Here is a 12732-nt window from a genome sequence, read left to right on the forward strand (position 1 = left end):
TTATTTGTGAACTGGGTGATCCGTTTTTTCCCTTGTGGAATTCGGGAGGTTTAGAGCAATCTGCGGTTCGGGTTGGTTAGTAACAACCCCCCCCCCCCCCTGTCAATCTGCCCCATACGTTAATAGCCGCCTCTGCCATGTTTGTCGAATTCGGTGTTGTTAACGAATTTATTGTTTAAAGGCCGAATTCTTGAAATATGTTTTTATCTTGCCTATCATCTTGCGAGGTGGTATATGTGTAATGCAGAGCATGTAGTATATTTTATGTAAGTCTGCATTTTATGTGTTTTATTTAAGAGTCATTTTAGGTTATATGGTGGCCACCCTTCCACCGTAAGAGTCCTTAAAAAAACAAATTGCACTTTCGGTGGCGAATAATTTGAGTATTGTACCATTTCCATCCCTCTTACGGTGTGCATAGTTTACGTGTTTGTGTGAGTTGCTAAAAATTTTTTAGTTTAAAGTAATGTGGTGTGTTGCAGATTTGCACCAGTGTACTCTTTCAGAGGTTGTTGTGAGCGGTCGTGACTACGGCATTGTTGAAATGGAGCAGGCAAGCTTCTCAGCCCAAAGACCATACTGTTAATATTGTTTTTTCTGCCTCTAAATAAAATTGTAACTTGATATTTCGAGGGTGCTTTTCCTGCTTATAATTTTATATCTGTTTCTGAAAAAGCTCTTAGGAATGAAATTCACATTTGTTAAAAGTAATTTCATTTTCCATCAGTTACTTCGTGACAACTACTTCCACGGTCACGTAGTGTGATTAAATGTGTTAATGTTCTTGATGAATCGCTAGTAAATAAAGTAAATTCTTGAAGAAAAGATTTTGAAAGTGTAAATTTACGGTTCAGATACCAGATTAACAAGACATATGAACTCTTCTCTATAAACTTTATTTTGCTTCCAAGGGTATAAATTTCATTAGTCAAAAGTCCTGCTATACATAAAGTCGCTAATACAGTTTCTTTCTAAAACAAATTATCTAAAATGTTACAAAGGTAAACATTATAAAAATAGGCTTCTTATATTCGAATTATACGGAAGAACAAAGGTTCCATACAGTCCGCAACTGATCCTCGAACGGGAGTCTTTCTCTTCTGCGGATAACCGACGGTTATTCTCTACAGAACCCCGTTATTCAGTGATGCCCGTTATACGTGATTACAGCCAGACATCAGTCTTCTTCTTCTTCTTCCCTGGCCGCGCCGATCATCCGCACGGCGGCGTCCACGCTGAGCACCGAGTCGAGCGAGTAGAGGGGCTGCTGCAGCACGAGCACCATGGTGACGCCGATGGCGTCGTAGATGGCGGCGAGCAGCTCGAGGCTCCTGGCGGACGAGAAGTCGCACGAGCTGACGGTGGAGAGGTCGAGCACGACGTGCGTGAGGCGGTGCGGCTGCGGCGCGGCGCCGGCCCGCACGCGCCACTGCGGCGTCGCCGCCTGCTCGGCGCGCTCCAGCAGGTCGCGCTGCTGGGCAGAGTCCGGCTCGGCGGCCAGCGCCAGCCGCTGCAGCTCCAGCACCCGGGCCGGCTCCACGCCCACCGCGCCGAACACCTGCTCGCGCAGCTCGTCCCGGCTGGGGAACGCCAGCGCCGCGCCGGCCAGCAGCCGCACTACGCGCACGCCGGGCCGCTCCACGGCGGCCGCGTTGCCGTCCAGCTCCACGTACGCCGGCGGCCCTGCGCGTACAGTGACCGTACGAAGTGAGCGAGCACTCGGAAGCGCAAAACGAGAATTGTGTCTGCAACATCTCTTTGCACTTCGAGTCACACGATTCTGGGACGGCGCTCGTATAGCGCTTAGCGTATTTTCAGAATTATTACTTTGTTCCTCCTTTCAAGACACAAACGTCCATAATGCCAATTTCCACACCTTCTACCCCTCTGCAGGTGTGCTACAGGGCTCTGTCTTCTCCTCTCCCCTCTCCTCTACCTCCTGTACACGGCAGATATGCCCCGCCCCCCTCCAGTATACTTCTTGCAATATACCGATGACACCGCATTCCTCGCCCTCGCTCCTGCCCTCCAACGGTCCCAACGCCTTCTACAGAATCACCTTGACCTTTTTGCCACATGGTGTAACCAGTGGCTCCTGACAATCAATCCTTCCAAGACCCATGCAATCATCATAGGTCGTACCACTCGCTCCTTCCGGCTCCTGAATTTCTCCCTTACCATCTGCGCCTGTCTGTCCGCCTCTCCCCCAGTCTCACCTACCTTGGCCTCCCCATTGACCGTCACCTCACCTGGATCCCTCATCTCCGCTCCATCCAATCCAAAGCCCACAACCGCCTCCGACTCCTCAAACTGCTCTCTGGCCGGAAATGGGGGTTGCACCCCTCTACCCTCTTCAAATCCTTAATCCGTCCCCCCTGGTTGCTCCTCTCCTCTCCCATCCCCGCCCCCTGCCACATTTTCACTGTTGTGCCCCCCGTACCCTCCATCTCTACACCCTTCATCTCCTTTCCCAAGGTGGCTTCCATCAACTCCCCCTCCCAGATGATGCCCTTACTCCCTCCATTTATCCCTCCTATCACCTCTGATCCCCACCCCCCTCCTTTCTTCCATTCTTTTCTTGGGCGCCCTCTCCCACCTTCCATCCTCTTTTTTCCCCACCTACCCTCTCTCTACCCACCTTCTCCCCCCGAGTCCCTTTGCATTTCCGCCCCTCTGCCTTTTCCCATTCCCTCTCGCGTCTGCCTGCCCCTCCCCCCCCTTATAAGTCCTCTCCCTCCTTTGGTTCCCCCCTCCTTTCGTTTTTCCTCTCCTCCCTCCTTGTTTTCCCCCTCATCTGTCCAGGTCCACCCTCCCATCTGCCCTAGGCTATGATGTGTCCTCATTGTGCCGACGTTTTAGTGCAGTGTTTACAGTGGGTGTTCAGTGTTGTGTGTCTTTTCCGAAGTGTTGCAAACGGCCATCATACTGTCGCTGGGTGTGATTTTATATCTCTTGTGAACAGAAAACAGACTGTCGCCATGTTTTTTTTTATTGTCTGTCTACTATGTTACCTGTCTGCATCCTGTGTATTTTATTCGCTTTGCTAATCCTTTGCTTTATGTTTTAACTTTCCACAATTTTCCGCTGTTTTACAATTTAAGGCCCCGTTTTATCGCCTGCTTTTATTGCTTCTTAACTTCTCCTTACGTTTTAAAAAAGTCTGTAAGCTGCAGAGCAGCGTAATAAGCTGCTGCTAGCCCGCCCCCTTCGGGGGGAATCGAAATAAAATCAAGGAAAAATTGAAGACACTGTCCATTCCGTTCAACTGCTCTTTATAACACCCAGATGACCCCCTTAAAGTCAATTAAGACAGAATACCATAATATGAAGTAGGGAAGAGTTATCTTCGCAAATACGACATCTTTGCCGATAAGCTAACACCAAGAAGTTTTGATAACAACATCATTATACATCACTGAGAGTTTTTGTTATGAAAAGAGGAGGAAGAAACCTAAGATTTAATTAATGGACAAATATCCAAGTGATAATTGCAATTAATATCTTGAAAACTAAGTCCAAGGTGATGTTAGTCAGAGATAACTTTTTATGTGGAAGAGAGTTGTAAGTCCAACGAAGAAACTCAATGTGGCTACAATACTCTTTCGCAGAAGAAGTCATTTGCTGGCTCTCGTCCTGTAAAGACGTGCGAGAACAATCCTTGTCTTAGTTATTGAGAGTACGGAACGCGACGAGATTGTTTTGCGTTCAGAAGTGTTTCTTGCGTGACGTGATTCACGAACTTCGGAAACTGATTTTCTAAGCAGAGACAGGAACTGATGGACGCGTTTAACCGTGCATAACGGGTTAATTGAACTTTATTGACGAAACTAGTGAATATTGGACCTGACTTTCAAATAGTTGGAACTAAAAGAAGAGTGGATAGTATATCAAAGGACTACACTCAATTACTCTCGAGTAGGACACAATTACACGACTTCACGAAGATAACACAGTAACGCTGAAGAGTCAAGTTGTCGTAATTGTCAAGAAACTTAATTTTAATACAACTGACTTTGCCAACCAACTGCGTCTGCGTGTGGTGCGAAAGTTATAAAGTATTTAGTGGCCAAGGAACAATAAACTGTTCGTTCCCAGTGAAATATCAAGCGTGGACTACATTATTAAGTGATTTAATCAATGATAGTTGACCAACGACTGTTCAGCAGGGACAATCTAATCTGAATATCAAAATATCTACTTCATTAATTGAAAAGAGAACTTTGGAACATTTTTTTAACATTACGGCGTAGGTTCACTCAGGCGTGATCAAAGAGTATCTGTGGATCTCGCTTCATACAGGTTCAACAACTCCGTAGCAACGAGCCAACAACGTACGAGAAGACTGATAATTACAATCTTTCTTCGCAATTGGTGGTGTGTACGATGCGGATGAGATAAGATTTAACAACTACTGCATATCCGGGCAATGAATCATTCAATCTTAAATCAGAAGAAGCATCCATCGTACGAGTTCGCATTTCTGTCTCCCGTTCACCAACGGGGACCTACGTCATCGCGCTTAGTGTCTCAACTCCACTGCGAGAGCTGTGGCAGTAGCAGCTCTACGGCGTCGACAATATCAGCAAGCGGTTGGAGTGCAGGGACGCCACATCTTCCAAGTCCTTTGCAGTCTCTGACAGAATTACAATATCATCGGCGTACCTTAAGTGTAGTCGAGTTAACTCGGGTAATGCTGAGGGAATTAGATTAGGGAATGAGACACTTAAAGTAGTAAAGGAGTTTTACTATTTCGGGAGCAAAATAACTGATGATGGTCGAAGTAGAGAGGATATAAAATCTACACTGGCAATACCAAGGAAAGCGTTTCTGAGGAAGAGAAATTTGTTAACATCGAGTATAGATTTAAGTGTCGGGAATTCGTTTCTGAGAGTATTTGTATGGAGTGTAGCCATGTATGGAAGTGAAACATGGACGATAAATAGTTCGGACAAGAAGAGGATAGAAGCTTTCGAAATGTGGTGCTACAGAAGAATGCTGAAGATTAGATGGGTAGATCACATAACTAATGAGGAGGTATTGAATAGAATTGGGGAGCAGAGGAGTTTGTGGCACAACTTGACTGGAACAAGGGATCGGTTGGTAGGACATGTTCTGAGGGATCAGGGCATCACCAATTTAGTATTGGTGGGCAACATGGATGGTAAAAATCGTAGAGGGAGACCAAGAGATGAATACATTAAGCAGATTCAGAAGGATGTAGGCTGCAGTACGTACTGAGAGATGAAGGAGCTTGTACAGGATTGAGTAGCATGGAGAGCTGCATCAAACCAGTCTCAGGACTGAAGACCACAACAACAACATACTTCGTTCCTACTGACTGATCACCTTCAGAAGTAGCCTGAAACTATGTATACACGGTTTAAAGACATATTAACAATTTGATAGCTGGAACTAAATTTAGCTTTAAGCTGAGAAGAGCAATGTTATTGTGCTTTCTTGCCACACTACCTTTGCTCAGATTCCACTTGTTTTACATTTCTTTGGTAACGATATAAGAGGTGACAGCCAAAAATATTGCCTTACGTTCTCTGATGCATTTACCTCAATTGTGGAATTTCTGCTCTAATTAATTACGTAACATTGTACAAGGTAACGAAGTGTCACGAAGAAACAACGAATTTGGAACTACGAACTTATTACAGAAAATACAGTACGCGATTTGCACCACCTACTTGTCCATTAATATTTTGAATTTTTCATTATTTACTGTTCTGCTTCTTACAGACAAGTATCTACAACTTACTACCTACTGCACTCCCCTGATTTAAGCCCTCGTGAGTTCAACTCGATTTCTAAACTGAGCCGGCCGGTGTGGCCAAGCGGTTAAACGCGCTACAGTCTGGAACCGCGTGACCGCTATGGTCGCAGGTTCGAATCCTGCCTCGGGCATGGATGTGTGTGATGTCCTTAGGTTAGTTAGGCTTAAGTAGTTCTAAGTTCTAGGGGACTGATGACCTTAGAAGTTAAGTCCCATAGTGCTCAGAGCCTTTTTTTTCTAAACTGAAGGAAACACTTCACGTCATTCGCTTCAGAACTGCTACAATTTCGTCGGGCAATAGATCGCGCCGCTTGAACTGTCAACCAACTGGCACTGCTAAGAGTGTCCTACGATTTCCACATCGCTGGCACCGGGTTATACACAATACGGGTGACTACTTTGAAGATCAGTAAAACTTTTAAACAAGTATCTATTTTGTAAGAGCTGCAAATAAATGGTAGCCACTATTAAAGTTCCAAACCCCGTATTAGGATCTCTGAAAATTGATCGTAATTTAACGGAATTATGAGTCAAACTTGACTGTGGAGTGCTGTAAAGTCATCATTTGTGAATTCCGGATCTTCTGTGCAAACTGCGACTTAATGAATAACTAAATTCGGCGCAGTACATTTTGAGAGCCTGGACCATAAATTGAAAGGGATCGGGTTGTGGAATATTTTAGCGAGTAGTCATGAACACAGAACATCCGCTCGTAAGATTTTCGGAAACAGGATTGGTTCAATGCCATAAGCTGATTATTAATAGAGATTGTCTTTGCATGTGGGTAACTTCAGATTAGTAGGGACTTTGTGGTTATTATGTGTCAAAAGAGTAACAATACATCGTTATGTTCGTTCGAAAACTATTCGTCATTTAAAAGCAAAGTTAACCTGACAATAGAAAACTTTTGACGCACCCTATACAATCGTTTAGTGTTCTACTACACACCATCCACTCGAGAATCACTATTCCTTTCCTAAAGGGTAGGGGTGAGTACTGGCGCAGAAAAAGTTATTACTAAAAGGTGAATGGCCATTCATAAGTCACACTCACCCCTGAGTGTACAATGTTCAACGTTTTTCGATAGTGTCAAGAGCGTAGCGACTTGATCAGTGAAGAGTGGAGCCGTGTGCTATTTTCGGATGAGAACCGATTGAGTCTGCGTAGTGATTCTAGACATACCCTCATATGGCGACTGATGGGAACAGATAGCGCACCAAGGAAAACTGTCGAACAAAACTGATTTGATGATCGAGGTATTATGTTGTGAGGAGGCATAACGTTGCATGGACATACTGACCTCCAGATCTTTGAACAAGGTCAGTTATTGTGAGACTTTGCTCCTTCCCCATGTGCGACTTTTCAGGGGGGCGAATTCGGCCCTGACTTCAGTTTTATGGATAACGAGGCGCCACAGCATCGAGCACCGCACATGGAGAAGCTGTTCGAAAAAGAGGATATTCGAAAACGGACTGGTCTGTCTGTTTCCCCGACTTCAGTCCTATGGAGCAAAAATGGCTCTAAGCACTATGCGACTTAACTGCTGAGGTCATCAGTCGCCTAGAACTTAGAACTAATTAAACCTAACTAACCTAAGAACATCACACACAGCCATGCCCGAGGCAGGATTCGAACCTGCGACCGGAGCGGTCGCTCGGCTCCAGACTGCAGCGCGTAGAACCGCACGGCCACTCTGGCCGGCCGTCCCATGGAGCACATGTGGGACATGTTGAGGAGGCGTACTGCGGCACATCCACATGAACCAGCCGTCTGCCGCGATGGTGGAGGAACGGAAAGTCATGCGACAGGAGCTGCTTGCCAACTTTATGGCCAGTATGGGAGCACTGCTGCCCGATGTGGTCACACATCCTATTGAGATCCATGTCCCTCTTTTGCATTGACCAGTGCACCATCGTAAATCAATGTAATCTCGGTGTAATTATCAAAATCGAATAAAAGTGTCATTTCTGCTCGACCCATTGCGTATTTCTTCCAGTTGCCTTGTGTGCCATATTGTAAGAGTTTTTCTACACTCCTGGAAATTGAAATAAGAACACCGTGAATTCATTGTCCCAGGAAGGGGAAAGTTTATTGACACATTCCTGGGGTCAGATACATCACATGATCACACTTACAGAACCACAGGCACATAGACACAGGCAACAGAGCATGCACAATGTCGGCACTAGTACAGTGTATATCCACCTTTCGCAGCAATGCAGGCTGCTATTCTCCCGTGGAGACGATCGTAGAGATGCTGGATGTAGTCCTGTGGAACGGCTTGCCATGCCATTTCCACCTGGCGCCTCAGTTGGACCAGCGTTCGTGCTGGACGTGCAGACCGCGTGAGACGACGCTTCATCCAGTCCCAAACATGCTCAATGGGGGACAGATCCGGAGATCTTGCTGGCCAGGGTAGTTGACTTACACCTTCTAGAGCACGTTGGGTGGCACGGGATACATGCGGACGTGCATTGTCCTGTTGGAACAGCAAGTTCCCTTGCCGGTCTAGGAATGGTAGAACGATGGGTTCGATGACGGTTTGGATGTACCGTGCACTATTCAGTGTCCCCTCGACGATCACCAGTGGTGTACGGCCAGTGTAGGAGATCGCTTCCCACACCATGATGCCGGGTGTTGGCCCTGTGTGCCTCGGTCGTATGCAGTCCTGATTGTGGCGCTCACCTGCACGGCGCCAAACACGCATACGACCATCATTGGCACCAAGGCAGAAGCGACTCTCATCGCTGAAGACGACACGTCTCCATTCGTCCCTCCATTCACGCCTGTCGCGACACCACTGGAGGCGGGCTGCACGATGTTGGGGCGTGAGCGGAAGACGGCCTAACGGTGTGCGGGACCGTAGCCCAGCTTCATGGAGACGGTTGCGAATGGTCCTCGCCGATACCCCAGGAGCAACACTGTCCCTAATTTGCTGGGAAGTGGCGGTGCGGTCCCCTACGGCACTGCGTAGGATCCTACGGTCTTGGCGTGCATCCGTGCGTCGCTGCGGTCCGGTCCCAGGTCGACGGGCACGTGCACCTTCCGCCGACCACTGGCGACAACATCGATGTACTGTGGAGACCTCACGCCCCACGTGTTGAGCAATTCGGCGGTACGTCCACCCGGCCTCCCGCATGCCAACTATACGCCCTCGCTCAAAGTCCGTCAACTGCACATACGGTTCACGTCCACGCTGTCGCGGCATGCTATCAGTTTTAAAGACTGCGATGGAGCTCCGTATGCCACGGCAAACTGGCTGACGCTGACGGCGGCGGTGCACAAATGCTGCGCAGCTAGCGCCATTCGACAGCCAACACCGCGGTTCCTGGTGTGTCCGCTGTGCCGTGCGTGTGATCATTGCTTGTACAGCCCTCTCGCAGTGTCCGGAGCAAGTATGGTGGGTCTGACACACCGGTGTCAATGTGTTCTTTTTTCCATTTCCAGGAGTGTATATAAGGGCCAAGTTTCAGCGAGCAATGAGTATCATCATGCGAAAGTTACTTATGCATACGAGAGTATATAACGCTCATTTAGTCCACTTGGATGATAGATAGATAGGTAGATATTTAGCGATCACAGGCCCTGCAGACAACGCGCCGCTTCCACAAACTGCCTCAATTCCTTCCTGTTTTGTGGCCGGTTCCTCCACGTGTCTTCAATTCCCAGGGCTGCTAGGTCCTTCGCCAGGTCGTCCATCCAGTGCTGCCTTGGTCGTCCAATGGGGCGTTTGGTGTTTGGTTTCCCCGCTTGTGCCATCTTCGCCTGTCTTCCATCTGTCATACGGGCTACATGGCCGACCCATTGTATTCTTTTGGTCTTTATCTTCTGTTGGTTGTCGCATCAGAAGGTAGGTTTCCTCGTTTTTGCTCCTCCTCCATTCTCCATTATCTAAAACTGGTCCCCATATCGTCCTCATTACTCTTCTTTCAAATGTTAATAGTTTTTCCATTTCTCGCTTAGTCATGCTCCATGTCTCTGAACTTTACATTACTGCTGGGCATATCACTGTGTTGTAGATTTTCATCTTAGCGTTCACTGAGATCGATTTGGAGCCAAGCGCCTCTCTAAGGGAATCCATGCATTTCGTTCCCACTGCTATTCCTTCCTTGATGTCCATTTTTATGGTGCTGTCCGTGGTAAACCAAGATCCCAAGTATTTTAACTAGTCTACTCTCTTGAACCTCATGCCATCATTCTCATAGATGATCTTATCAGAATTGCGTGCCTGTTCTGTGTTTGCATATTTACATAATCCTGACATATTCAACCGTTCCAGAAGATTATTTCAATGAATTGGACAGCAGTGGCTGGAGGAAGAGGAATCTGCGAGCGCTAAAACGAAATAAAGTTTCGTGAATAGAGGAACTAGTCAGAAATAGTCATTGCACCATGCTTTGGAGAAGTTCGTTACATATTTAAACGATTTGTTGCGCATATGAACGTCAGTGCGTAGTTTCCACTATGCACAGATTCATTTCTACGCCGCCTACAAACTACAGTAGAAAAAAAATTTATGTCTCCAATCAGACGCGATTCATGTCTACCCAAAATACAGCGTAACTAAAAGGTTATACAGGTACACTCATGTTCAGAAAAAAAAACAGAACACCTTGAAGGACTAGAGATAGAACGTTCATATTCACAGGACATTTACACTCTTGGAAATTGAAATAAGAACACCGTGAATTCATTGTCCCAGGAAGGGGAAACTTTATTGACACATTCCTGTGGTCAGATACATCACATGATCACACTGACAGAACCACAGCCACATAGACACAGGCAACAGAGCATGCGCAATGTCGGCACTAGTACAGTGTATATCCACCTTTCGCAGCAATGCAGGCTGCTATTCTCCCATGGAGACGATCGTAGAGATGCTGGATGTAGTCCTGTGGAACGGCTTGCCATGCCATTTCCACCTGGCGCCTCAGTTGGACCAGCGTTCGTGCTGGATGTGCAGACCGCGTGAGACGACGCTTCATCCAGTCCCAAACATGCTCAATGGGGGACAGATCCGGAGATATTGCTGGCCAGGGTAGTTAACTTACACCTTCTAGAGCACGTTGGGTGGCACGGGATACATGCGGACGTGCATTGTCCTGTTGGAACAGCAAGTTCCCTTGCCGGTCTAGGAATGGTAGAACGATGTGTTCGATGACGGTTTGGATGTACCGTGCACTATTCAGTGTCCCCTCGACGATCACCAGTGGTGTACGGCCAGTGTAGGAGATCGCTCCCCACACCATGATGCCGGGTGTTGGCCCTGTGTGCCTCGGTCGTATGCAGTCCTGATTGTGGCGCTCACCTGCACGGCGCCAAACACGCATACGACCATCATTGGCACCAATGCAGAAGCGACTCTCATCGCTGAAGACGACACGTCTCCATTCGTCCCTCCATTCACGCCTGTCGCGACACCACTGGAGGCGGGCTGCACGATGTTGGGGCGTGAGCAGAAGACGGCCTAACGGTGTGCGGGACAGTAGCCCAGCTTCATGGAGACGGTTGCGAATGGTCCTCGCCGATACCCCAGGAGCAACACTGTCCCTAATTTGCTGGGAAGTGGCGGTGCGGTCCCCTACGGCACTGCGTAGGATCCTACGGTCTTGGCGTGCATCCGTGCGTCGCTGCGGTCCGGTCCCAGGTCGACGGGCACGTGCACCTTCCGCCGACCACTGGCGACAACATCGATGTACTGTAGAGACCTCACGCCCCACGTGTTGAGCAATTCGGCGGTACGTCCACCCGGTCTCCCGCATGCCCACTATACGCCCTCGCTCAAAGTCCGTCAACTGCACATACGGTTCACGTCCACGCTGTCGCGGCATGCTACCAGTGTTAAAGACTGCGATGGAGCTCCGTATGCCACGGCAAACTGGCTGACACTGACGGCGGCGGTGCACAAATGCTGCGCAGCTAGCGCCATTCGACGGCCAACACCGCGGTTCCTGGTGTGTCTGCTGTGCCGTGCGTGTGATCATTGCTTGTACAGCCCTCTCGCAGTGTCCGGAGCAAGTATGGTGGGTCTGACACACCGGTGTCAATGTGTTCTTTTTTCCATTTCCAGGAGTGTACATTAGTATGTTCTGCTGAAATGATTAGCATTTCAGTAACCTCGGTTCAGCATGTGTCCTGTTGCCTAGTAGGCACAGGATTTGCTTGAGTCCTGATAACTTGTTCAATGCGTGATGGCATGGACGCGAATAAGGCGCGAATGGCGTCCCGTGGTATAGACACCGACGCTGCATTCACCTGGTTGCAAGGTCCGTCTCCGGTCCTTGGAATTGGGTCACAACGCTGCACCCATCGTTTCACCATATTCCACACATTTTCACGTGGCGACAAGTCCGGCGATGTGGTGGGCCACAGTAAAAAAAAGTTGACAGCTTGTGACACCAAGCAGGCAAGAATTTGTGCATCAACATGTGGTCGCGCATTGTCTTGCGGAAGAACGGCGCCTTGGGTGTTGTGCACAAACGGTATGGCTACGGGTCGCAGGGTGTCATTGACGTAGCTCTCACTGGGCACAGCGCCCTGGACACGCACCAGCTGCGATTTGTGGTTGTACCCAATGGCACCCCAAACCATACGGCCTTGAGTTGGCGCTGTACGTCTTGTCGAAATGCAATCACTGTGATACCGCTCCTCCTGTTCGCGGCGAACAGAACATGGATTCGTCCGAAAACACTATCTGATGCCATTCCTGTCCCCAGCAACATCGTTCTCTGCACCATTTCCGTCTAGCATGTTTCGGAATATTCGTCAAAGGCAGGTGGAGAGGTGGACGTGTAGTTTGTTACAGCACTTATAAGAAAACTGCAACCTTTTCCTCTACTCACACTACATCCTGCGAACTTCAGATTACGGGACAACAAGCAGATTGAATATTCCAAGACTTCCCAAAAGTGTTTGATACAGAGCCACACTGCACACTGTTAACATAGGCC

General features: G+C 48.1%; 1 protein-coding gene across 1 annotated transcript in view; it reads right to left on the reverse strand.

The window, feature by feature from the left end:
• Positions 1-1177: 1177 nt before the first annotated feature.
• LOC126188368 (sulfate anion transporter 1-like) overlaps positions 1178-12732 on the reverse strand; it is a 153010-nt gene continuing 141455 nt past the window's right edge. Inside the window, exon 8 of the mRNA XM_049929967.1 lies at positions 1178-1683. Coding sequence (XP_049785924.1) covers positions 1178-1683 — 506 coding nt within the window. The remainder of the gene's footprint in view (positions 1684-12732) is intronic.

The sequence above is a fragment of the Schistocerca cancellata genome, chromosome 5 (genome assembly GCF_023864275.1).
Source record: "Schistocerca cancellata isolate TAMUIC-IGC-003103 chromosome 5, iqSchCanc2.1, whole genome shotgun sequence".
Lineage (NCBI taxonomy): Eukaryota > Metazoa > Arthropoda > Insecta > Orthoptera > Acrididae > Schistocerca > Schistocerca cancellata.